Source organism: Mauremys mutica, chromosome 1 (genome assembly GCF_020497125.1).
Source record: "Mauremys mutica isolate MM-2020 ecotype Southern chromosome 1, ASM2049712v1, whole genome shotgun sequence".
NCBI classification, from domain to species: Eukaryota; Metazoa; Chordata; order Testudines; family Geoemydidae; genus Mauremys; species Mauremys mutica.
The window spans coordinates 242,228,959-242,256,588 of record NC_059072.1 but is presented as its reverse complement, the minus strand read 5'-3'; the positions used below and the strand labels follow the sequence as shown (position 1 = coordinate 242,256,588).

The 27,630-nt window shown below is 41.1% G+C and overlaps 1 protein-coding gene across 1 annotated transcript in view; it reads right to left on the bottom strand.

Annotated features, from left to right (window-relative positions):
- The window catches only part of HERC2 (HECT and RLD domain containing E3 ubiquitin protein ligase 2), a 193,783-nt gene that overhangs the window by 153,226 nt on the left and 12,927 nt on the right, over window positions 1-27,630 (bottom strand). Inside the window, exons 3-5 of the mRNA XM_045004994.1 lie at window positions 19,519-19,633; window positions 14,927-15,064; window positions 1,195-1,414 (exon numbers count right to left, since the gene is read on the bottom strand). Of these exons, the coding sequence (XP_044860929.1) occupies window positions 1,195-1,414; window positions 14,927-15,064; window positions 19,519-19,633 (473 nt within the window). The remainder of the gene's footprint in view (window positions 1-1,194; window positions 1,415-14,926; window positions 15,065-19,518; window positions 19,634-27,630) is intronic.

Genomic DNA, 27,630 nt, shown 5'->3' with positions numbered 1-27,630 from the left:
TTAACAATGCTTTTATTTGCAAGTTCAATAATTGGTTGCAGAAAGAGGAAGCATACATTTAATTTTTCTTAATAGCATTCACTAACCTTTTTATTTTTATTTGTGAAATCACATTAAAATAAAGAAGTTTCACCTTCTACTTGCAGAATGAGCAACCACCCCCTACCCCACTGTTTCTCTTAGAAAGAATGACAATCTTGTCCTTCTTTTGGTTGCACATCAGGGATTTGGACTGCTTTGGTTTGCTGCCCCAATAAAAAGGTTACATTTTTTATACTGAAATTTCAACAGAATGATTTTTTAAAAAGTGTTGGTCTACTTAAGTCATGTCTGAGGCCAAAATATTTCTTCCAAGGAATAGAAACAGCCAGACATTGGCGCATCATCATTGCTAGATCACTCATAAGTACTCTTTCCTTTAAAGACATTCTTGCAGAGGAGTATATAGAAATTAATCAAATAAAGGCTTTCAGCACTAACAAAGGAATTTCAACCTGAACTGCCTCACACTCTTGATCAAATACAGCATGCCCCTTCCCTTCACTTGCACCTTGCCTGTGAACTAGAATTAGCAAGTTTATTTACAGCAGGAAAGTAACTGCATTGTAAGTACAAAAACTTACAAATGGAGAAGCATATTAGGAATTCATGTACATTTATATCTACCCACTATTTCTTGTTCAGTTATTGTTTTCTTTGCCATATCTGCAGCTACTCCCTTTTAACATTTTTTGCCCGTATCAAGATAATGCATGACAAGGAAAACTATTTTTCAGGCACTGTTTAAAGTGTGTCCTGTGCCCTGTGTATGTAAGTATATTCTAACAACACAGCTACTAATGTCATTACAGTCATATGATCTCCCTTGACGTACATTCTGAAGCAGGCCTGACCATAGCTAGCTAGAATGACATACAAGAAACATCTTGGTGAAAATAGCATTACAGCTTATAGGAAGTTTCTGCCATAGGAACATGGTGTATTGGAAACATGGGGCAATATTTAACTGTCAACCAAGGACCAAAGCCACTGCCTCAGAGATAATACAAGCACCAGAGGTATTGAATGTAAGTCCAGAAGGAAAAATAAACCAGTTCTAAGGTCTCCCACATTAGTGAAGTCACAAAAAGATGACTAACATCTGTTTTAAATTGAGCTAGCACTAGAGCAACCTGCTTGTCCTGATCTCATTACCTTTTCTTGTCCGCAGCAGGCAGAGGAATACTACTGCTTTTCCACTTAACCTTGACGTTCTCCTGAAGAACGGTTCTGTTCAATGCAATGAAATATCGTTCCAGGACAACTAGCCTCTGCTTCAGCCGCAGAGCCGAAAGAGTTGTCGTGGCAGTTTGTGTGGCCAGAACTTGCTGTTCCTTCACCAGCACATACAGGCACTCTTTCAACTCATTCACATCTAAAAGAAACATGGCAGAAAGTATTACTACTGTGAGACAGAAAGATGAACACAACATGTAACCGAGTTCACAAATATGAAAACAGGTAAACTGAACAATCTGAGGCGACCAGGCATTCTAAATCTCAAAAGTTAGTACGACAAAGACAACTATTTTTCAGTTTGCAATTTTAAAAAAATGCAAAAAACAGCACCGTTTAAAGTATGTCCTGTGCCCTATGCAAGTATATTCTAAGAATATACTACTACTACTGTTATTACAGCTAAATCTGACTTTACTCCATAAAACTCACTTGTCTTCTTACATACACACACTTCAGTAACAGATATGTAGAACAGCAAAGATAAGGTTATTATGGAAAACTATTTTCTTACTTGTGTAAATAAATCTGAATCTTAATAGTTCAGTAATGTAGTCTCAATGTGTGGTATAAAGTATTTAAGTGTTCTAAATAAACCACTTTGACAGCAAATTTCTATCATCTAGCAGACCTTGTGGACAGTGCTCTTATGTGCAGCCAAAAGCCTTATATAAGGTCTGTTGCTTGCATTTTATGTCCTGATATACGTTATCTTATGTTTCTTAGTATTTATAAAGCAACTCTCAGAAGCTCCAGGATCACTGCCAAGGGCTGCTGAGCTTACAAAACAAGACGTGTTAGAAATTAAAGCATATCTTGAGAACACTGCCAAACAAAACATGTTTAGAGACTGAATATGTGCTATGCTGTAACACACACAAAGAGTTCGGAGCTGTCCAAACAGAAAAGGCAGGGTCAATGGCTCAAGGAGCTCACAATCTAATGACAAGGGAGTAGGGGAAAGGAACACGCATACTGTAAATATATTTTAAATACAAGTATAAGCATGCTTAATTACTATGGCAAATTTCAGTAAAGGTTATAAAAAGTTTCTTAGCAGGCTTCCTTTCTATCAACTGTCTGATCACTAAAGGCCATCTCACACTGCTTTTCTCTAAATTACAGCACCCGCAATATTCTCCAGCCTGGCCAGTTACCTAGCTCATAGTAACAAACATAAGTATTTTGGTTTAACAAATTTATGAGTATCTGAATCCAGCTTATAACACAGAAGAACTCCTCACCCACAGTGCAATGGTGTTTGTGAACAGCCGTGAACAACAGTGCTAACAGAACTACATCTGCAGTTTGGGGAACCCCATTTCACAAAACATTCATAAGAACGGCTTTACTGAGTCAGACCAAAGGTCCATCTAGCCCAGTATCCTGTCTTCCGACAGTGGTCAATGCCAAATGCCCCAGAGGGAATGAACAAAACAGGTAATCCTTTCGCCCATTCCCAGCTTCTGGCAAACAGAGCTAGGGACACCATTCCTGCCCATCCTGCCTATTAGTCATCGGTGGACCTATCCTGAAGGAACATATCTAGTTCTTTTTTGAACCCTGTTATAGTCTTGGCCTTTATAACATCCTCTGGCAAAGAGTTCCAGAGGTTGACTGTGCATTGTGTGAAGAAATACTTTTGTTTGTTTTAAATCTGCTGCCTATTACAATTAGTGACCCCTAGTTCTTGTTATGAGGAGTAAGTAACACTTCCTTATTTACTTTCTCCACATTAGTCATGATTTTATAGACCTCTATCATATCCCCCCTTAATCGTGTCTTGTCCAGGCTGAAAAGTTCCAGTTTTATTAATCTCTCCTCATACGGAAGCCATTCCATACCCCTAATTAGTTTGTTGCCCTTTTCCAATATACATCTAGCACACCCCTCACATTACAGTCGTAACAGTTACATGACACTCATTCAGTATCATCGCCCTGTAAATTCAGGTCTTTGCAATACAGTACATTTTATGGACTGCCTCTCTTTTGTGAGATGTCTTTGCACACGTAGCAGCAAATTCAAATGATCATTTCTGCAGCCATATCACATTGCAAAATCATGTCTAATTTTCTGTCCGCTATCACCCCATCCTCATTTTCAGCATTATCTATTCAGGTTTCTCCTTTCCATTGTGGGTATATTCAATTCCCTCACTCTTCCTCCCTCCCACCCCCCAAAAATTATTTTGCATGTATTCATCTCCATTATTTATTTAGACATGAAAATGCTCCTAGCCCTGGATCCTGGCATCTTTAATACCTTTTTAAAATTACAAGTAAACCAAAAAACCAGAAGCAACCTGAATTATAATCACCTATAATTAGATCTTACAACTAAAGAAAAATAAGGGAAAATACCCCATCTTCTTTAAATACTAACCATTATGCAACTCACACCTTGTCAAATGTCCCCTTAGAAATGTGCTCTACAAATTTTCTTTCATGAAATATACCATATACTGCAGGCGATTTACAAGATGTGAAACTTCTACATTAATCAAGAAAACCAAAATAAAAGCTGCTGCAAAACACAGGAAGTGTAAAAATATTGTGAAGTTAGATGCACAGACTGTGTGCCTGGCTACTTACTGATGTAACCATAGCATCCCAACCTTTATTTTGTAAACAAAAACAAAGAGGGAACATCTTGTAGTGCATGGCCTTCTGTATTTCAGAGTATCATAACAGAACTTCTTGTTTGAGATTGGCATGTCAGCTTTACTTGCTGCCTCTCGTAAACAATCTGAAGAGGTAAAATCAGTATTCTCCTTACCCTCCCCAACAGAAAATCCTATCAGCTTCCAAAGGCTAACTCAGATGCAGCAGTGAATTAAAAATAGCCATCCAAGAATAACCCTTCTGCATTTTACTAAGATGATTTTATTAACCGTGGCCTTTTTGACAGCTGATTTAAATATGCAGATTTAATCATGCCCTGACCTAACTTTCCCATATACTGTTAACTACAACCCACCTACCCTTCCTTTAACGGTCATGGAAGAAGAATAAAGCACATGCTCAAAGGAGTTCTGGTTGTGATACAACATGGAAGGGAACTCATTTAGATTTCCTTGTAAGCATCAGTAGATGACTCCTACATTTGGGAAAATCCATTTATTCTTTCAATATAAGTGTTAAGCACTTCTGAAGCCTGTCCCCTCTGCCATATACTTAGGGAATAGCCACTACTTTATGATTCTTGACCTGGGACATAGGATCTATATAAATATGGCATCGAGTGCCGGACTCAGCAGGTCTACAGAGTAATATTCAATTAATGGGTCATTCATAATTCCTAGCAATTGACAAAAATTAAATAAATTGGGGCAGCCCTTAAAGCGACCTCCAAGAGCAAAAAAATAGATATAAGTTGTCAGAGGAAAGAAGTCCTTCTATTCCAAATGACACACAAAAACAATGAAAGTATATAAGTGATAAATTCATGGAAGTGACCACAGAGGAGAGCTGGAGGTCACTTCCGTTCCCCAAGCACCAAGAGGAAGACCAGATCCCACCACAACAAGTATCACAGGGGCAGTTTCTCTTAAAAAAAAAAACAACACTAAAATGTAAGGCTTTTACAAAGTCAGATTTAACCCCAAGTAGCCTTTACTGCAGTTAGCACTCTAAATCTGGAATACTCATGACTACACAAACTGTGACTAAAGGTGCAACTATGGTAGGAAGTGCCGTGCTACTCTCAATGTGCCCATTGTGTACACACAGGCTATTGTTACTACAATGGCAACTGTTCGTTCCTAAATGTTAAAGCACCACATACAGGGTATAACCTATATGTATAAAAAAAAATTAGATACTGAGATATTTTGATAACAGCCAGCAACTAATTAGGCAGAAACTGTTACCAGTCTAGGTTTTAAGTACCGTGAAGGTTCTATTCTATTTTATGTAAAGTTAACTTAAGGCATTTGACCTCACTGAGATTCAAGATCTTTAAAGTGAATCCATATGACTTAAAATACAAAATTTTAAGAACATTTTATTTCTTCCCATGATACTATACTTCCATAGCCTCATAAGGCTTCAATTTTGTGGAAGCCTTCTACAGAAAAATTCACCTTCAAATAGAGATTATACATGAAGTATTTCAGTCCAACAGTAGTTTTGAAAGCAATGAAAATTGAGCAAAGAGTGAAACAGCTATTTTAGACTGCTAATGGTAGCTGTAATGTCATTCTGGCAGAGATTGCAGGAAGTTCAGATACCATAGAACTGAGGGAAATAGTGATTATCTCTGTTTTAATAATAGCATAATTTTTTTAAAGATTAGAAATGGGTAAAAATGTGTATGTGTAATCTTCCACTTATTCTGCAGTTCCCATTTAGGTGACTTGCATTCATCATCAAAAAGATTTAAATACATTAGGGATATGATCAGGGAAGTGGCAATTAATTTTACTATTACCAAATTATTTCAAGTCTACATATCAACATGTACAATATTACTGTTGAAGAACTAAATATACTGTATTAATAGTAACATATGATTCAATTTCAGCTGAGAAGAACAAAGAACTTACGTTGAATGAAAGGGAAGAACAAACAAAAAGTTATTACACAAACATACAAGACCATGATACAGAGACCGCTCTAGTACATTTTACTTCTGCAATTATTTCACAAATCCTGGAGCTGTGCTACTTAACTAGACTACTACATGCAAGGTGAGAGATACAATGGTAGCCTGAAGAGTTAAGTTCTCAAACTGTGGTCAACGGAACACTTGCTGATTCTCTGCAGATAGGTGGCTGTTTTTCAAGGATACATACTCCTCATTTCCAATAGCTTTATTGCTTTTAAAAGACTGCCAAGGCATTAAATGCATTTCTAACAGTACTTTTTCATATAAGCAGTTGCCATGAACATGTTGCGCAATTGTGAACGGGAGGTCAGGTAGACCATAAGATCATCTCTGCTTTCAGTTTGATCTGATATGAAGAGGTTTGAGAACTTTTGTTGAATTGCCAAGTTTAGCAAAGGAACCTACAGCGTATATGACGGGGGTACATTTCAACCTACACGTATCCAAAAGATCAGACAAACCTTGGCAAAGATCTATTTTAAAAATGTAGCAGCAACATCTGACTACGTTTGCAAATACATATTAAATAATAAGTTTAAATTAAACAGAACAGGGACATTTTTTCTCAAGGGTAACCAAGCTTCGGATTTTCCATTCTTATAGGTAATGGCTGAGTTTCCCTTACTGGAATTCAAGAAAAACTGGACAGGTACTTGGATACCAGTTGTCTTGAGATATAAATGGGATTAAATGCTTAAATAAGACAAGTCTTGTTCATGTTAACATTTTCCACAGAACATTTTCTTTTAACTTCTTCAGGAACACTGAGCAATTATCATCCATGAGGATAAAGTGGACTGCAAGGCATTACTAGTTTCCCGCAATAATATGGTAGGGTGTTTTTGTTTGCTTCAGGGGGTAAGAGTATAAGTGAGGAAAGGAAAGAGTGGGCACTCACAGACCTTCATCCTTCCACTCATCTGTATTTCTGAATCTTAGCCTAACAAAATTCATTCTCCTAAAGAAGGAATATTAAGTGAGCAATATTTTTCCTATTAATTAATCCTTTTTACTATAATTTTAAAGGTGGTTATAAAAGGATATATTATTTAATTACAGATTTTTTTGTAACAATTTTGTATGTAGATAAGGTATTCTGACTTAGTCCATTAACTCAGTACTAACAACCCATAAAGCGTGGAACTTCCACAAAATTTTCCTCATAATCCAGACAGATTTGCAAACTGTTGCTACAACATGTGTATCTACAATATCTCACTGAATCCATTCTGGTAATTCTCATCTTCCCCAGTGGGCACTGCCTCTAAAGTGACTTCCTGACGCAATTAGCTTTACTAGCAGTACCAGAAAACAAGACACATTAGTATCTAAAAACAGCAAACTTGCCCCCATACACCTTAAATCCCCTGGAGTCCTGTGGAGAAAACAATGGCTTACAAACACTTGACTTAAGTCACTGCTGGTACAAACCAGTTTTGACTACACAAGGAAGCTATCAGTTTTATTTTATTTATACATTTCTTGTTCATTTAAAGTTAATATGCTACTGCTTATTCCTATCTTTTCTATTTTATGCTACTGAAGGATGTTAAAAAAATAAAGTCAAATAGAAGAGTAGTATTTCTGCTTCAAATCATTTAAAATGTGAACTATACGTCCGATTTCAAAAACTGAATGGAACTGGAATAAAGTAATTCCATCCTTGTGTATATGTAGCATTTCATGATTTAATAAAATGTAACGTGACTGAATTAGGGACTTTCTTCCTGACTTTTATAACTGAGCTTTTACATGAAAAAGTGTTGTATCAAAATTTTTGCTTTTGTTTTACAAGAGAAAACACTGACTAATGTCAGATGACATCAAGTAAATGTACAGAACGAGAACTACATTTAAAGCAAATAAAAATAGCTTAGTTTAGCTTACTGACTGTAGCTTTATTTCTTCAACCTTTTTCTTAAAGCATGCTTTATGCTTTTTTCTACAAATTGAAATGGCATTTAACTTCAGGAGAAAAGTTGAACTTTTGGACTTAGAAAAGTAATGAGCTATATAACCTATTATTATTCAAGTATTATGTAAGTACCTGAAAACAGGTTTGAAGGTAAACAGTGTCTAATTAATTTGACTATGTAGCTCTTCATCACATTTTTCTAAAATTAAAATATAAATATTCTTACGAAGACAAGGACAAGCAGAGGGCAAAAAACTGCAGCTACGGTACTCTGTTCACTACATCCATTTAAGAACAGTAAGTTAGCAATAGGCTAATATATATCAAGTGTGCTAAAAAGTTTATTAAACACAGCCACACTCTTGTGAGCACCACTATGTAGGCAGCTGGGCAATTTAAGTTAAAGTTTAGGTTAGATACATGAATTGTGAGTTAAGGCCATATAAAGCCTCTAATTGAATTCAGACATTACCATCATTTGCTGGATGGAAACACTGAAAACTGACAGTATTTCTAAAAAATTGTTTAGATAATGCATTTTTCAGTGTATTATATGTATTCTTAGGGCTTGGCTACACTTGTGAGTTACATCGCAATAAAGGAGCTCACTACCCGTCCACACTGGCAAGTCACGTAGAGCGCTCTGACTCCACGGCTACAGCACTGCTGGTACTCCACCTCGGCGAGTGGAATAATGTTTGCTGCACCCCCGCAGCACCAATGAGGACGAGGTGTTGCATTACTGCATTCTGATCAGCCTCCGGGGAGGTCCCATAATCCCATTAAGTCAAGTGGCCACTCTTCTCATTGTTTTGAACTCGCTATAGGAAGATAGATATGCTGTTTGAAAGCTCCGTTTCTGACAGCCGGCTGAGACAAAGCAACCATTAGTGTGGAATGCTGTGTGTGAAAGAAAGAGGTGTGGGGGGTGTCTGCTGCTGTCTGAACTTACAAGACCCCTAAACCCACTCTCTTTCCCCCCTCAAAACACACAACACACTCCCTGTCACACTTCACCCCACCCCATTTGAAAAGCACGTTGCAGTCACTTGCATGCTGGGATAGCTGCCCATAATGCACCGCTCCCAATGCCGCTGGAAGTGCTGCAAATGTGGCCACGCCAGTGTGCTTGAAGCTGTCAGTTTGGACTGCAGCGCTTTTCCTACTGCGCTCTACGAAGGCTGGTTTAACTCAAAGCGCCCTACATCTGCAAGCGTAGCCGTGCCCTTATTCAGGATTCATTTAGTGACTTTAAGGCACTATAACCACTGTAGTTTTTCCAACTCCTTTAATAACTAACAGCACTGCAGGACTCTGCAGATTAATGCTATCACTAAGGGGACACCACCATCACCACGCTCTCGCACAAAATAGACTGAAGAAAAGTAAGGGTACCAAGAATGAAAGAGGACAATGTATAAATAAAGCAATACAAGATTAAAAGGCTACTTCTCCAACCCAAAAGAGGTTTTGTACCACTGTAGAGCATGTTATTTTCCTATTTCATGTCCAGGAAAGAGAGAAGCTGCACTTATATATACACACCTTTGCATCACCGGAACCTCAACAAACATTACAAAAAAAAAGTGTAATTTAGAAAATAAATGAAAGCTAAGGTTTTAAGGAGAAGCGATACAAAAATTAGGGTGGGTTAGTATATCATAAAATTAGGATTTTTTCCAAGGGAAAACAAGGCAAAAGGCAGCTAGAAATGCTCTCTCTCAAACTTAGGCTATGGCTACACTTGCACTTTCAAGTGCTAAGTGTAGTCAAAGCACCAGCGCTGGGAGAGAGCTCTCCCAGCGCTGTCCGTACTCCACCTCCCTGTGGGGAATAACGTACAGCGCTGGGAGCCGCGCTCCCAGCTCTGGGGCTTTGACCACACTGGCGCTTTGCAGCGCCGCAATTTGCAGCGCTGGAGAGGGTGTGTTTTCACACCCTGCTGCAGCGCTGCAAATTTGCAAGTGTAGCCATGGCCATAGATTAGTAAGGACTGAATGAAAAATGGAAACAGAGTAAGAAGCCACTGAGTAGTCAAATTTGCATGTCATTACCACAAATGTTTAAGATTTATACTATGGTAACAACCAAAAACCCTAATCAGAAGGGCCTCACTGTTCTGTACGAATATGTATCTATCATGCTGCCCCAAAAACCTGACAAAAGGGCTCATTCTAATTTACCTGCTGTTCTGGCAGAGTAAAGGGCTTTAATGTAAATGACAAACAAGCACAAACTGTTTCTCCCCTACTCAGGCCTGTGCCAGTAAGATCGAAGCCAAGAGCACTACTCCCCTAAGACATTCATAAAAAGGCATTTTCTATCTATACTCTTAGTAAATATGGTCTCAGTCCTGTGAAGTTACACATATAGGCGTCCCCTGCATCAGCACTGACTGGCTTTGCACGGGTTCACCGGGTCTACCTGTGCACATCTTTGGCAGGATTGCGGGGGGCGGGGGAGGGGCTATATTATTGCACCAGTTGTAAATGCTTACAAATGGTTTTATAATGTAAATGGTGCATCGTAAAATTGAGTAACTATTGGCAAAGGCTCACTGACAACATAGTAAACTTGACTGATTTTGTGAGAAGTGAAGAGACTGACCTTAAACCCCTCTTTAATAACAATCGTTAAATATCTCCACGCTTGAAACAGGCTCCGAACTCCAAGTTTCCCACTGCATATTAGCAGTTGAAATTTTTTTTTTGAAATTTTGGCTACTGTTGCACAGAATACCACTTATTTCTTAAATAAATCTTTTCATTACTAGATTTCTAAGCACTTTGCAATCTTTAAGTGCTATTATCCCCATTTTACAGATGAGGAACTGAGGCACTACATGCCTTGTCCAAGGTCATCAGGAAGTTTGTGGCAGAGCAGGGAACTAAATTCCAAAGTCCTAAGCTAGTGTCCTAACCACTATAAAATAGAGCAGAGGGAAAAAAGTTCTACTTTTCAGTTTGGGTGCCTGTGCACTTGACAACTGTGTGGTCGAAGGCTAGCTATTTGAAAACGTAGTCAGTTTCTCCCATTTCTGTAGGGTTTACCACACAGTAACAATAGCAAAGTAATTTTAAAAAAAAAAAAAAGCAATTGTAAAGCCACAGAAATTGGCAGGACTCCTGAAAGGTAGCTGTTACTTTTATCTAATACACACAAAGCTAAAAATACGTTTTAATTCACTTTGGAGCCACCGATACTACAGCTCAATAATAATGTGCATAACAAGGAGTAGGTACAGTCTAAAGACTTGTCTACACTTGAAACGCTGAATTGCATTAAAGTAGAGTATGATTTTAAAGCACAACAGCTATTCTAGCAAAGCTCCATTTTGTAGACAAGCCTTAACATATTAACATTAACTACAGCAGAGTTCTCACTCTGCTATAATGAGAACTAAAGCATGGATTAGTTCACTACCGCACCAAGAAAATTTTAAACACACACCCCTCTGCCTCTCTCTCCTTGCTTTAGGATCCTAGCCTCATTTTAGATTACAAAGACCATGGTCTACAAACTTTGGTCAACACAAGCTACATCGGTGTACAGATGCCAAAGTTTGTATATCATGGGAGGGCGGAGGTGGAGCAGCTCTCTGCTGACTGAACAACCAAACACATGAGTTCAACATGGGGCTGAGCAGTTGAGGGTGGTTTTGAAAGAAAACTTTAATAGTCAGCTGTAATAGGGTTCTGTGCTGGATTATTCTCCGGGCCTGAAGTTTTGGGTTGTACTAGAAATTGTATAGCACTTGCTGTACATTTATAAACATTTTAGATGATATTTGTTACTAAAGCTTTGAATTATGTGGTGCTTGCTTTACATTTATAAATATGACTGGGTGTTTTCTTGAACCTGTAAATGTAGAGCACCACAGAATTCATAAGTACTGGGTGCTCTGAATACCGTTGTGCCTTCAACAATAAATGGTGTGAAATAATAAAGATCATTTTATTTTCAAAAAATGAAAATTTATTGAATAGCAAAAACTGGAGAAAAACAACGTGCAAAACAAGCAGCAATATAATATAAACTGTAAACATAAATTAATGGGAGAATGAAATTGGAAAGGGAGCAAACACTTCTATCCATTTCAGTGCACATAATCTGTTGTAGCTTAACATACACCAACCATGGTTCTCACACATCAGTGTATGTGAAGCTGTCGTTTTCCCCAGGCTTAGAGAGGGAGGAGTGAAGAACGCAGGGGGAGTAAGGAGCTGCTACCACAGGAGTTCTCTAAGGACTGCAAAGGGTGAGGAGTCTGGGTATTTGGACTTGTAGGTCAACTCGGACCTACAGCATTTGTGTTTGCCGATTGAGAAGATCCATAATGTCCTGGTACATCTTCCTCTCCTTTTCTTGGGCCTCTCTTCTGTCTGCTCTGTCCTTTTCCCTGTTGTCTGCCATGAGGGCTCTCAAGGTCTTTTGCTCAGTCAGATGCAGCACTGGCTTGCAGGATTTCACTAAACATGTCCTCCTTAGTCCTCCTCTGTCTCCTCATCAGGGGGCATCCCACAAGGCTGAAAAAGCAGTTGCTGCTGATTTAAAAAAAAAAGGAGGCATCATTGGACTTACATTCACAACAGAAAGGGAAAGATCAGCTTCAAAACTCCCTTCCTTTATTCCCGTAACAACATTTAGTAAGATATACTTATTGACACATCAGCTTTGAAGCACCTCTGCACAGCACTGCTCTCCAGTTCCAGCTACAGTGAGTACAGCCCACCAGAAACAAGAAATTCTGGTTGAATTAAACAAAATTTTGGTCTCTATTCTATGGGTATAGGTAGGGTCCTATCAAATTCATGGTCCATTTTGGTCAATTTCACGATCATAGAATTTTTAAAATAATAAATTTTGCGATTTCATCTATTCAAATCTGAAATGTCATGGTGCTATAATTGTAGGGATCCTGACCCAAAAAGGAGTTGTGGGGGAAAGGAGTCTTTCCCTTACTTCTGAGCTGCTGCTAGCAGCGGCACTGCCTTCAGAGCTGGGAAGCTGGAGAGCGGCGGCTGCTAGCCGGGATCCCAGCTCTGAAGGCAGAGCCACCGCCAGCAGCAGCGCAGAAGCAAAAGCAAGCCCTCAGTCAGCAGCTGTCACTCTCCAGCTGCCCAGCTCTGAAGACAGCAGCGCAGAAGTAAGGGCAGCATGGTATTCAAAGCTGGGCGCCCGGCCAACAGCTGCCGCCCCTCTGGCTGCCCAGCTCTGAAGGCAGCACAGAAGGGTGGCAATACCACAACCCTCCTAAAATAACTCTGTAACCCCCTGCAATTCCCTTTTCGGTCAGGACCCACAATTTGAGAAATACTGGTCTCCGCTGTGAAATCAGTATAGTATAGGGTAAAAGCACCCAAAAGACCAGATTTCACAGGGGTTGACCAGATTTCAAGGTCCGTAACATGTTTTTCATGGCTGTGAATTTGGTAGGGCCCTAGATATAGGGAAATGGCACTGAATATTGGCATGAATGTTCCAGACGATGGTGATTTTAGCAGATCTCATTCCTGTGGGTTACAACAGCAAAGGGTTCAGCTGCTGCTAGCCTGTTTACTGCAATAGGGCCAGCCAAACTCATCACAGGGTGGCCAGGGAAAGTAGCCTACCACAGAGAAAGAAAGCAAATCAGCCATCCGTTGAAACCTTTGGGAAAGGAAGGGTATCTCCATGAAAGTTTCATCGAGCTCTCTCAGGAGGCTATAAGGGGCATCCTTATGTACATAAACAATCTGCTCCCCGTTGCCCCCTGCATAACCCAACAGGGGAGTGAAAAGCACATACCACATCCACCTCTGTTTGCTGTAATGCTACCTCTTCCCATATGAGTAAAGCAATGAAAAAAATCAACACCTGTGTCATGACACAAGTGGCCATGTGCCCAGTGCCATCTTTAAATTTAAAGATTGTAAGGGAAAATGCATACACAAACTTACCCAAGGTCTCTTTCTCTTCATCAGCATCATCAGCGTTGGGCTGATGGGTTTAGCTACATAGTGGTGAAGTTTCAAAGAGGTCATGGCTTGTGACATCACTGGACATACTGGTGAGTCTCCTCCCCTCCTTTTCTTCCTCGTCCTTCCCGCTGTTCATGGCAGAGGTCTACATATTGGGCTCTTCTGAAATATCCAGAGCAGTCTGTGGGGCGCTGGTAGAGTCTCCACCAAGAATGGCATGCAGTTCATTGTAAAAGCAGCAGGTCTACAACTCAGCACGAGGTTAAACATTGGTCTTCCTGCCATAGTTCCTTCGCTTTCATGAGGTACTGCTGCTGAAACTTCTCATACCCCTTTGCCAGCATCCTCTATGCAATCTGCTCATAGATATCCACACTTCTACAGCTCATCAGTAGCTGTGCCTGCACGGCATCTTCTCCCCACAAGCCAAAGAGATCTAACACCTCCTGTTTACTCCAGGCAGGGGAACGCATCTAGTGCGTGCAACTAGCATGGTCAGTTACAAACCGCAAGGGAGAGCTGTGAGGTGGGCAATCAGGAAAAGGCATTTCAAAATATATGTGGAGGAGATTAAAGAAGGTGGTAGCCTCTAGTCTCCATGATCCCTGGGCAGTAGCATTTAAATGGAATGGGGCATGTGGGACAGCTCCTGGAGGACTACTGGGGTTAACACAGATCATACAGCATCTATACTTCCACTGCATTGACCTCAGTAGGTCAGCCATGGCTCTCCACCGTTCAGGGGCCGATTTTACTGCAATCGCCGTAACAGGTTGCTTACGTCTGTTGGAGACTAATTTAAATGTAGATACTTGCACAAATAGGTTGACATGAGACAACCTAACTTCATAGTGCAAGGTACAATACTATACTGATGTAGTAAAGTCTGTCCAAATCTCTGGACACACCTGAAACAAAAGCTCAGAGAGGTGTGAACTCTCCTTGTTCATGTTAATGAAGTTAACACCAAAACGTAAAGATGACAAATTTAAATGTTAACATCATTAACTATTTTGGTACTGATCATTTAGCATAGCAAAAGTATTCAGCTAATGTGACAAATGCAATCAACATATGCATTTGATCCAAATAGTTCTAATTGTTCCAATTAGCCATCAATGTAAAGTACTTAATGCCATAAAAATAATTACTGAAACATTCATAATACCTGGTTGTTTACCCCACACCCAACTCTCAACAATCGATTTGGCCCTATAAGTAGGTAGTGGAGTTTCCTCTTCATCTTTTTTTTCTTTGTCATTTTGTTCTTCCTTCTTTGATCCAGTCTGGCATTCAGTGCTATCATCTAAAGAAATAAAAAATTCAACCAGTTAAGCTATTTTTGAAAAAGGGATCCATCCATTTATTTGCTTTAGAGTACCTTTCTAACCTAGAACCAAGGTCAAACTCTGTCCTCAAATTCACAGCACTACTGTCATAAAGAGTGAGATGAGAAAGAAACAAAGTACTGATTAAGCTGCCACAGGTGCTAGGTTTCACATTTCACTAGACAACATGGTGACCCTTTTTAACTAGAAATCCATAAATCACTGTTAAAAACTGCAGTGAAGGGTAAGGATTTTTCAACATAATAGTAACAGATGGTAAGCCTACTACAGATCGCTTTTTACTGGTATATATTTTGTTTCCAATTATTTGTATTTCACGTCAGTCTACATTGATTACTTGCTTTCATATTCTATGGACAACATGACAAACAATTTAACAGGCAACAACTGCCTCTGTTTTAATGTCAAAAGTAAACCCATACAAGTGGTGGTTATTCTAATTTTATGCATTATGTCTATATGTAATTATATACACATTCATTGTACTAAATGTATAACCAAAATTAGACAGTAGGAGGACCAAAAGAATCCCACCATGGCTAAATAGAGTGATGGAGGTCACTGGAGGCAAAAAAGCATCCTTTAAAATTTGGAAGTCAAATCCTAATGAAGAAAATAAGGAGCAAAAACTCTGGCAAGTAAAACAGAAAAATATAAGTAAAGCCAAGAAAGAATTTGAGAAGCAGCTTGCTAAACACAAAGAAAGTAATAGTAAAAAACATTTTTAAGTATATCAGAAGCAGGAAGCCTGCCAAACAGGCAGAGGGGCCACCACAAGACTTACAAGGTGTAGTGGATCACCTAGAGCCAGGACATTTGAACAGATTGCAGGACAGAAGAGCTACATGGCTCGCAGGGATGACTAATCAGCACCAGTGGGAGGTTGCAGGGGCGGGGTGTGAAAGGGAGTCCTTTTCCATCCCACGCTGCAAATCGTGACTGTGGGAGGGACCTCGGCAGGGTTTGGGGAACTTCCCCTATATATCCCCTGAGAGGAGAAGTGGGTGAGGGGAGAATGGTCACTTACCCTTCCCCCTGAAAATCAGGAGACACCAAACCGAGTGGGGTAACAGAACTAAGATTGGTGGGTGGAGGAGGGGGGGGGGGCAGGGGGAAAAGAGATCTAGTGTCCTAGGAGCTGTGTCAGGGATGTCTGGGGTAAACCCACTTACAGAAATCAGTGACATTACACAGCTGTTGCAAACTAACCTTCAGTTACTGGAGCAGCTGGGAGCTTTTCCGGGGGGGAGGGGGGGGGCCGCGCGGGCGCCTGGCTGGAGATGGTAATAATGGGAGACAGGCAATAGTCAGTCAGGGCAGACCCCTCGCCATGGGGCAGGAACCTTTCATCAGGAGCAGGAGGCAGGGCTGGCTCCAGGGGTGTTGCCGCTCCAAGCAGCCAAAAAAAAGCCGCAATCGCAATCTGCAGCAATTCAGCGGGAGATCCTTCGTTCTGAGCAGGAGTGAGGGACCCTCCGCTGAATTTCTGTAGAATAGCTGGACGTGCTGCCCCTCTCCAGAGTGGCCGCCCCAAGCACCTGCTTACTAAGCTGGTGCCTGGAGCCAGCCCTGGCAGGAGAAGGTAGCTGAGTAGCCTACAAGTCTCACACTGATAGGGAATGTGAATTCATGGGACAGAATTGCTGCTCCAGGTATGCTGAGGTGGCGGATGGAAATTCACCTTCTCAATACTACTAAGGATAAAATTTTGAGAGGTGAATATACAGACATATTACTGTTGCCCAGGGAGGCGCTGACAGACAGTCCTGCTTGCTCTGCCCAGCTTTACAATAGAATGCTTAAGTGACCAAAGGTGGCTAGAATATATGAAAACCAGGAAGCCGCCTTCCTGATCTATGCAGGCCTTACTGCAGAGACTTACACAGACAGAAACCCAGCATTATTCAAATATATGGATATACAGTGAAAGCTCTCTTATCCGGCATGTTGGGGGAATGAGGGATGCCGGTAAATCAAAAATTCTGGTTAATTAAGAAGGGAATGGGGGCTCAGAAGGGGGTGCGGGGCATGAGCTCTGGGAGGGAGTTTGGTGCAGGAGGGGATAGGTAGCAGGGGTGTAGGAGGCGTTCTGAGGTGCCAGATCTGGGCGGTGCTCACCTTGGGCATCTCCCCGCAAGTGGCGACCTGTCCCTGCTGCTTCTCGGTAGAGGCTCAGCAAGGCAGCTCTGCGCACTGCCTCTGCCCCCAGGCGCCACCCCCGCAGCTCCCACTGGCTGCAGTTCTCAGCCAATAGGAGCTGCAGAGCCAGCGCTCGGAGTGAGGGCAGCAGACATAGCCACCTAGCCGTGCCCCCCCACCAAGAGCAGCAGAGACAGATCGCCATTTGCGGGGAGACGCCAAAGATGAGCACCGCACAGATCTGGCACCTCAGAACGCCTCCCACGCCCCTACTACCTATCACCTCCTGCACCAAACTCCCTCCCAGAGCCTGCGCCCCATACCACCTTCCGCACTCCAAACCCCTCAAGGCTGTTCCTCCACATAGGAATGGCAGGGACATGTCACAGCTTCCGGGGAGCCAGGTAAGAAGCCTGCTGGCCTCGCACCAACTGAACTATAAACCGGACTTTCAATTAATATCAGAAATGATAGTTTATAGAGCTTTCCAGTGGGAAGGGTTTATGAACATGAACTGAGATCATGACTAAAGTATGCTTTCCAGATAAGTCTGGGGAGTGACCAAACTAGTTCCTCAGAGACAAAGGGCAAGCAGATGCCTCAGCCAGATGTAAATACGGCTGATGGACCATTACCTGCGAAGCACCCATTCTTTGGCAAGAAAGGGGGCAGGGGCAAAAAAATCCACTTTTTAGCAAACAATATGGAGTTTCGTTTCACAATGACCGCTTGTTGCCTTCCTCCCACCTGGAAATGTTTTCAAGAGGAAGACAAACTATAAAAAGCAGTAGCAAACACCCCAAGACACCCCTCTCTCCCACTGCTCACATCATTCTCTGCACCTGAGAAGACCAAAGGAAACAGCCATTGGATTCTAGGAGAGGAGTCCTGACCTGACAATTTGGTCAGTAATCTGCTAGAGCATGTGGTGGGAGTTTGCTTTGCAACTAAGGGTAGGTTTACACTTACCTTCCGGGTCAACGCGGTGAGTTCGAACTATCACGTCTGATCTAGACGCGGTAGTTCGAACTCCAGAAGCGCTGCGGTCAACTCCGGTACTCCACCACTGCAAACGGCAGTGGCGGAGTCGACAGGGGAGCTGCGGAGTTCAACACCGCCGCGTCTGGACGGGTGAGTAGGTCGAACTAGGGTACTTCGAATTCAGCTACGCTATTCACATAGCTGAATTTGCGTACCCTAGTTCAACCCCCCTTCTTAGTGTAGACCAGGCCTAAGATAGTTTCTTAAGTAGATACTAGTAAACATTTTATCTTTATTTTTCTGGTAACCATTTCTGACTTTTATGCCTATTCACTCATACTCACTCAAAATCTTTGTCGTTAATAAACTTGTTTTAGCTAATCCAATGTGTTTAAACTCAAGAGTCTGGATAACTTCTTTAAATAATAAGCAGACATTAGTCCCTTAACAAAATGGAGGAACTAGAACTGCTGGTGCAGGAAGTGAAACCAGACATTATAGTTATGGGCAGTGTTTTTCAGCAATAAAAACAGAGTGATTTCAAAAGTTTTCAAGGCTGTATATTCCAGAAATTTCAGATATGAATTATTTTAATACAAAAAAGTACACGTATTGTCAAACATGAGCAATATGTAATCCTTTACAGCACGAAAGTGCACTGCTGGAGGGGGCAGGAGCCAGCTGTGTGCAGGGGAGGGGGCAGATGCTGGGCACTGAGGGCTCAAGATAGGGGAGGTGCGTGGTGGAGAAGCACTGTGGACACTGCCGATAGCAGGTGTACGCAGAGTCTACTCTGCAGCATGGCGAAGGAGCCTGGGCGCTTTGCTGGCATATGCCCTGCCTGCATGCCCAGGAGAAGCTCCGTGGTGGTTTTGTCGAGCCCAGACCTGTGTAAGGAGAGAAGTTGGCGGCAAGTCTCAACAGCAGCCAGCCCCCAGCCTCTGCCCTGCGCCCGGGCGGGAGGGGGGGAACCCCACACACATCATGTCTGCCTTGCACCCTGCAGATGAGGGTTTTTTTTTTAAAAAGATTATTTTACTATGACAAGTCATCATTTCTGAAAATTAAGGCCTCCTCTTAGGCCAACAGAGAATGGCCGCATTCCTAAAAAGCCAAAAAAGAAATCAATGGAACAGATTGGAGGAAGCAGTAACCTATAAATCCTAGTAAGTAGATCCCTCCTATTTATTCAAGAGCAGTAACACTATAAAGGAAAGTTAGTTACAGTTGATTAAAACTGAGGGTTGGACACATCAAGATGAATTTTTAAAAAGTGGGGGGGAAATCTTACCTTTTCTTAGAGGTAGTTCACCACTTTGTGCTAATTCTGTTCCAGTGTATACAATTTCTCCATCTTTCACCATTTCATTCCACAAGCCACAGAGTCCATCTCGTGTAAAAGCAAGCTGTTAACAATAATTTTAGAAAGTAAGTTATGTACAGCATTCTTCAGACTTGCCCACACCATCTCAAACAAAGCTTTTGAAATCACGGTCAGTACTTTCATCAAAGCAAAAAAAGAAAGAATATCACAACACACACTTAGTTTAGACAATTTAGTTGTCCTAGAGGTACAGTCTTTGAAATCTTAAAGCAAATACAAGGTTTGCACACCACACAAATAACTTTCAGATGACTTCTAACAGCATTACAGAATTTGCTTTCAACCACCCTGCTAGGGTCTGCTCTCTTCATTTTGAAGGAAAAGCTTCAAAATGCATTATAATATTGACTTCAAATAAATTCTAGCATTACACTTTAACCAACCAGAACATGAAACAAAACTTATCAACTAGGCAATAGGATTCTGAAGAATTATAAGAAGAGAATACTTCAACATGAGGTTATAGCTAAGAATTTTATACTGGAAAAAGCATTGCAGATCATTTAAGTCAAAATATCCCTAACAGTTAATTTGAAGATGTTTGTGTTAACACCCAACCTGGAGGGGGAAAAAAAGGAAGCAATCTGGCACATCTACAATACTGAAAAGAGGGCAATACTTCTTACATTTGATAGTTTTGTTCCTCCCCACCTGACCTCCTCCCTGCCCAGTAGAATTGTGAGCACCGAAGCATGAAAGAGCAGAATCCACGGCTGTCAACAGCAAAACACATTCAAGGGAATTCTCAAGCTTTGTATTAACTAAGCAAGACTCAGTTTAGTACTGGCCTCAGCATAAGCCCTGACTAGGGCATGTCTATACTACAAAGTTTTGCCGATGCAAGTTACAACGGCCTAATACCACCGCAGTTAGCATATCGCTTGGCTCCTTGCATCACCACTGCACATACTCATCAGGAGTGCACCATGGGTAGGTATCCCAGTGGGGTATCCTAGGTATCACCACTGTCCAGTGCACTGGCTTTCGGGAAGTTTTGGCAATGCATGGTGGCCAGAAATGAGTCACACTCTGGGTGACTGGGAGGGCAAGTTCCCACCATGCAACCTTCTCTATCCCATAATTTTCAGATCTATGTTGAAAATCTCACCAACCAATGCCGGGCTTGTCACTGTTCACCATCTCTGACAGAAGCATGGAGCCTGCACAATTCTAAACCATCATCATGAGTGTTGCAAGCACAGGACATATCATCCTCCAGTATTTGCAGGGCTGCAAGAAGAACCGCAGGAAAAGATGACAATTTGCTGGTGGGCAGATTGCTGTGGGACGTAACGAGGACCAACTCAAAGTTGTTGGCATTCAAAGAGCAGCTGCAAATGGTGGCGTGCCACTTCTGGGCCTGAGAAACGAGCACTGACTGATGGGATCACATTGTAACATGGGCTTGGGATGACGAGCAGTGGCTGCAGAATCTTTGGATGGGAAAGGCCACATTCCTAGATCTGTGTGCCAAGCTCACCACAGCTTTCCAGTGTAGGGACACCAGAATGAGAGCTGCACTAAGAGTGGAGAAGCAAGTGGCAATTGCATTGCAGAAATTTGCAGTGCTGGACTGTTACCAGTCAGCAGGAAATAATTTTGGAGTTGGAAAATTCACTGTGGAGGCCACTGTGTCCAGGGCCATTAATCAATCAATCACCTGCTATGCAGGACTGAGACTCTTGGCAACATGCAGTATATAGTGGATGGCTCTGCATCGATAGGGTTCCCAAACTGCAGTGAGGCAATAGACAGTATACACATCCCAGTTTTGGCAACAGGCCAACTTGCCACTGAGTCCATCAACAGAAAGGGCTTTTTTCTATAGTTATTCAAGTGCTAGCGGATCATCAGGGACTCTTCCCCAAAATGAATGTGGGCTGGTGAAGGAAGGTGCAAGACTTCCGCATCTTTAAGAACACAGGACTTTTCAGAACGCTGCAAGCAGGGATGTTTTTTTCCTGACCAGCAAATTACCATTACTGAAGGTGAAATGCCAGTTGTGATCCTGAGGGACCAAGCCTATTCCTTACACTCCTGGCTCATCAAACTGAGCACCAAGGAAAGATTCAATTACCAACTCAGCAGGTGCAAAACAACAGTTGAATGTGCTTTTGGTAGATAAAAGGGCACTGATGATTTTAACTAATAAGACTGGATCTCAGTGAGAAACTATCCCAATGGTTGTAGCAGCCTGTTGTGTCCTGCATAACTGTGAGGAAAAAGTAGCCACCGAGATGAAAGGTGGAGGTGGAGCAGTTGTCTGGTGAGTTTAAACAGCCAAATATAAGGGCTATCAGAAGACATCAATGCGGAGCTATACAGCACAAGTGGCTTTGAGAGAGCACTTTGACAGTGAACCACAATACACAGCATTGTAGTGGACTGTGTTCTACCTGGCCCTGAAGTTTGGGGGCCTATTAGGAATTGTAAGATGTGTACCAAGCTACAATGAATACAATACAGACAATGCATCTATTCATTTTATGGTGCTTGCTGTAGATTTATGATTATTACTTTGTGACTGATCCTATGAGTTGTGTCAGTGTTCAACAACAAGTAAGCAGTTGCTTTCACTACTGCCAAGCATTCTGCAGTATATGTTGGGAACTAATAAACATTAATTATTTTCCAAACAATACTGTTTTAGTGAGTTAAAAAAACATCTTCAAAACAATTTTGTGCAAGTGAAAAGTAAATACATTAAAACCTTAATAAATTTATGGAACAGAGTTAAAGAGGAGGAAGGAACATTGTGGGACTGCTGCTGTAGGGTTGTTCATGTAGACACTGTTACCTGACAGGCATCACAGAAACTTGGTGGAATGAGGATAATCCATGGGACACAGTAATACAAGTGTACAAAATATATTGGAAGGACAGAACAGGTCGTGCTGGTGGGGGAGTAGCACTATATGTGAAAGAAAGCATAGAATCAAATGAAGTAAAAATCTTAAAATGAACCAAACTGTACCATAGAATCTCTATGGATTGTAATTCCATGCTTGAAAAATATGAATATAGCAGTAGAGATATATTACTGACCACTCAACCAGGATGGTGATAGTAACTGAAATGATCAGGAAGATTAGAGAGACTATAAAAATAAACTCAATGAGGGATTTCAACTATCCCCATATCGACTGGTTTCAGGGTTCCCTCCCCACTCTGAGGTACAGATGTGGAGAGCCACATGAAAGACCCTTTAATCTTACACTCCACCAGCTCAGGTTAAAAACTTCCACAAGGCACAAATTCTTCCTTGCCCTTGGACAGTATGCTGCCACCATCAAGTGAGTTAGACAAAGATCCAGGAAAAGGACCACTTGGAGTTCCTGTTTCCCCAGAATATCCCCCCCAAGCTTCTTCACCCCCTTTCCTGGGGAGGCTTGAGAATAATATACCAACCAAATAGGTAACCAAGTTGAGCACAGACCAGACACTTGGGTTTTTAAAAACCCAAGCAGATTCTTAAAAAGAGAACTTTATAATAAAGAAAAAAGTAAAAGAAGCACCTCTGTAAAATCAGTATGGAAGGTAATTTTACAGGGTAATAAGATTTATAACAGAGGATTCCCTTCTAGGCAAAACTTTAAAGTTACAAAAAAAAACAGGAATAAATCTCCCTCTTAGCATAGGGAAAATTCACAAGCTAAAATAAAAGATAATCTAATGCATTTCCTTCCTATTACTTAAAATTTGTAATCCTAGATGCTTAGTTCAGGTATGGTTCCTTGCTGACCAGAGAAAACGAGACAAAACAGAAAACCTTCCCTCACAGATTTGAAAGTATCGTCTCCCCTCATTGGTCCTTTTGGTCAAGGTGCCAACCAGGTTATTTGAGCTTCTTAACCCTTTACAGGTAAAGGAGGGATTTTATGCGACCCTTAGCTGTATGTTTATGACAACTGGGTACATGTTACCTCAGGACGGGATGCAGAGATAAAGTTTCTTGACACCTTAAATGACTGCTTCTTGAAGCAGCTAGTCCTGGAATCCAAAAGAGGAGAGGCAATTCTTGATTTAGTCCAAAGTGGAGCATAGGATCTGGTCCAAGAGGTGAATATCTGGACCATAGTGACCATAATATAATTAAATTTTAAAAGCTGTATTGGAATTGGAAAAGGTTCAGAAAAAGGCAACAACAATGATTAGGGGTATGGAACAGCTTCCATATGAGGAGGGATAAATAAGACTGGAACTTTTCAGCTTGGAAAAGAGATGACTAAGGGGAGATATGATTGAGGTCTATAAAATCATGACTCATATGGAGAAAGTAAATAAGGAAGTGTTACTTACTCCTTCTCTTAACAAGAACAAATTAAATTAGTAGGCAGTAGGTTTAAAACAAATAAAGGAAGCATTTTCTCACACCATGTACAGTCAACCTGTGGAACTCTGCCAGAGGATGTTGCGAAGGCCGAGATTATAAGAGGGTTCAAAAAAGAACTAGGTAAGTTCCTTCAGGATAAGTCCATCAATAGCTATTAGCCAGGATGGGCAGGGATAGTGTCCCTAGCCTTTGTTTGCCAGAAGCTGGGAATGGGCAACAGGGAATGGATCACTTGGTGAGTACCAGTTCTGTTCACTCCCTCTAGGGCATCTGGCAGTGGCCACTGCCAGAAGACAGGATACTGGACTAGATGAACATTTGGTCTGACCCAGTATGGTCGTTCTTATGTACATTTGCACTCCGCTGACCTCAATACATCAACCACAGTAACTCGGTAAGATAAGATGCCATGGGATAAGAGGAAAGGTCTTCTCTCTGCCCCTGGCCCCGCCTGCCAGCTCCCCTCCACCCCCTGACTTCTCCCCCCAGCCCACTGCTTGCTCATTTTGGCCAGTAGATGGCTTAGGGCTCCTCTCTGCCCCCATCACTGGCAGGCAGCCACTGGGGGTGGAGAGGAGCCCTCAGCTGCTGCCGCTCCAGACCGGTGACCATCCGCTTCGGGCTCCCTGGCGTGGGGCCTGCCTCTCCCTACTGCTCTGCAGAAGCAGCAGGTTGGAGAAGTTGGGGGCTCCTCCGCCACAGGCAGCATCAGGTGGGTAAGGGCTGGGTGGGGCAGACATCCCTCACTGAAGCAGAAGACATAACTTTGTCATGTGATTTTTGCAGTCTTTTTTTAAATAAAGATTAGAGCTGTCAATTAATCACTGTTAATTCACGCGATTAACCTAAAAATAAAATCACTATTAAACACCCTATTAAATACAATACTAATTGAAATGTATTAAATATTTTAGATGTTTTTCTACATTTTCAAATGTATTGATTTCAATTACAACACAGAATACAAAGTATACAGTACTCACTTCATATTTTTATTACAAATATTTGCACTGTAAAAATGATAAATGAAATAGTATTTTTCAATTCACTTCATACAAATGCTGTAGTGCAATCTCTATCATGAAAGTGCAACTTACAAATGTAGATTTGTTACATAACTGCACTCAAACATACAAAACAATGTAAAACTTTAGAGCCTACAAGTCCACTCAGTCCTACTTCGTGAAGACAAACAAGTTTGTTTACTTTTACAGGAGATAATGCTGCCCACTTACTATTTACAATGTCACCTGAAAGTGAGAACAGGAATTCGCATGGCACTTTTGTAGCCAGCATTGCAAGGTATTTACACGCCAGATATGCTAAACATTCATATGCCCCTTCATGCTTCGGCCACCATTCCAGAGGACATGCTTCCATGCTGATGATGCTCATTAAAAACAAATGTGTATATTAAATTTGTGACTGAATTCCTTGGCGGAGAATTGCACGTCTCTTGCTCTATTTTACCCTCAAATGATGAGCCAGCACATGATGTTCATTTTAAGAACACTTTCGCTGCAAATTTCACAAAACTCAAAGAAGGTACCAATGTGAGATTTCTAAAGATAGCTACAGCATTCAACCCAAGGTTTAATTATCTGAAGTGCCTTCCAAAATCTGAGAAGGAGGTGGGGGGAGACATGCTTTCAGAAGAGTTATAAGAGCAATACTCTGATGCGAAAACTACAGAACCTGACCCACCAAAAAAGAAAAATCAACCTTCCGTTTGTGGCATCTGACTTGGATAATGAATATGAATATGCATCAGTCCACACCGCTCTGGATCGTTATCAAGCAGAACCTGTCATCGGCATTGACGAGTGTCCTCTAGAATGGTGGTTGAAGCCTGAAGGGACATATGAATCTTTAGTGCATCTGACACAAATATCTTGTAATGCTGGCTAGAAAACAGTGCCATGGAAACATCTGTTCTTACTTTCAGGCAACATTGTAAACAAAAAGCAGGCAGCATATCTCCTGCAAATATGAACAAACTTGTTTGTCTGAGTGATTGGCTGAACAAGAAGTAGGACTGAATGGACTTGTAGGCTCTAAAGTTTTACAATTGTTTTGGTTTTGAGTGCAGGGGTTTTTTTGGTACATAAGTGTACATTTTTAAGTTCAACTCCCATGATAAAGACATTGCACTAACATTGAATTGAAAAAAAATATTTTAACAGTGGAAATATTTGTAATAAAAATATAAAGTAAGCACTGTACATGTATTCTGTGTTGTAGCTGAAATATATTTGAAAAATGTAAAAAATCCAAAAATTTAAATAAATTGTATCCTATTATTGTTTAATCGTGCGATTGATCACTATTAATTTTTTTTAATCACTTGACAGCCCTAAAAAAGACCAGTTTAGTTATTTCAAAGAAGGATTTTAATCTTCTGAAAAACAATGTAGGGTAGGACATTAGTTTGAGGAAACAGTGGCATTGGGCACCCACATATAATGGGTTGCAAAAACTGATATTTATCTTCTATTTGTTTATAGGTCAAGACTTCTGGTCTGCCAATCTCTTTATGCAGATTTCACTTAAATTTTTATATCATTCTGGATTGTAAGTATGTGCAATTTCACCCCCTTAAATTTATACTTATTCTAAACTTTAGATGCCATTATGCATATCTTCAGTAATTCTGTGAGTTTCTTCATAACACAGCAAGCCTGTATTTCAGAAGACTAAGTTCTACTACACATTTATAGGTGTTGCTTACAATCAAAACATTTGTTTCCCCCAATATCAGTGTCTAATCCTCTTTTAAAAAATGAAATCCAAAATTGGTACTGGAAAAAAAAAATCCTGTCAACTCAGCTAAAAAACTGAAAACAGGCCAACTGCGCTTGACTTTCCTTGTTAAGTTTTATTCAAGTCACTTCCTTGATATGCTACATAAAGAAAACACTGCTCACAGGACTGTATAGCCCATTCTTTCCCGCTCAGAAAGAATAATTCTCTCTTTGGTATATACAGTCAGTTTTGGGTTATTTATTTATTTATTTCAAACAGGGCTCTGGAGTTGTGCTCTGGCTCCACTCCAGCTCCAGGCAAAAACCTGCAGCTCCACTGCTCTGCGCTCCAGCTCCGGGGTCTGCTCCAAAGCTCTGATTTCAAAGCTGGTATTGTATGGGAGTGATAGCTCAGTGGTTTGAGCATTGGCCTGCTAAACCCAGGGTTGTGAGTTCAATCCTTGAGGGGGCCACTTAGGGATCTGGGGCAAAATCAGTACTTGGTCCTGCTAGTGAAGGCAGAGGGCTGGACTTGATGACCTTTCAAGGTCCCTTCCAGCTCTATGAGATAGGCATAGATAGCTTTTAGAAAGACAGCTTTTGCTGTTGTTTTAGTAGCATTTAAGTTATTATCTTGCTTCATTATCTGAAAAAAATGAAATTTAAAAAAAACACTTAAGTGTAACAGACATATGATAGTGTGTGGCAATAAACAAAGCAGCTGACTGAAAGGAGGACTGCTGACACAGTGTTTTAAAAACTACAGATAAAGTGTTTACAACGAATGCAAACACCAGATATACTCCTTCAATTTAACCAGAGCAATTTAACACTGGAATTCTAGTTCACTCCATGGACAGTAAACAACAAACATCAGCAATGTTTTGCTACTACAATACTCAAAACCAAACATGGTTAAACAGTTTCTTAAAGTGTGGTGAATAA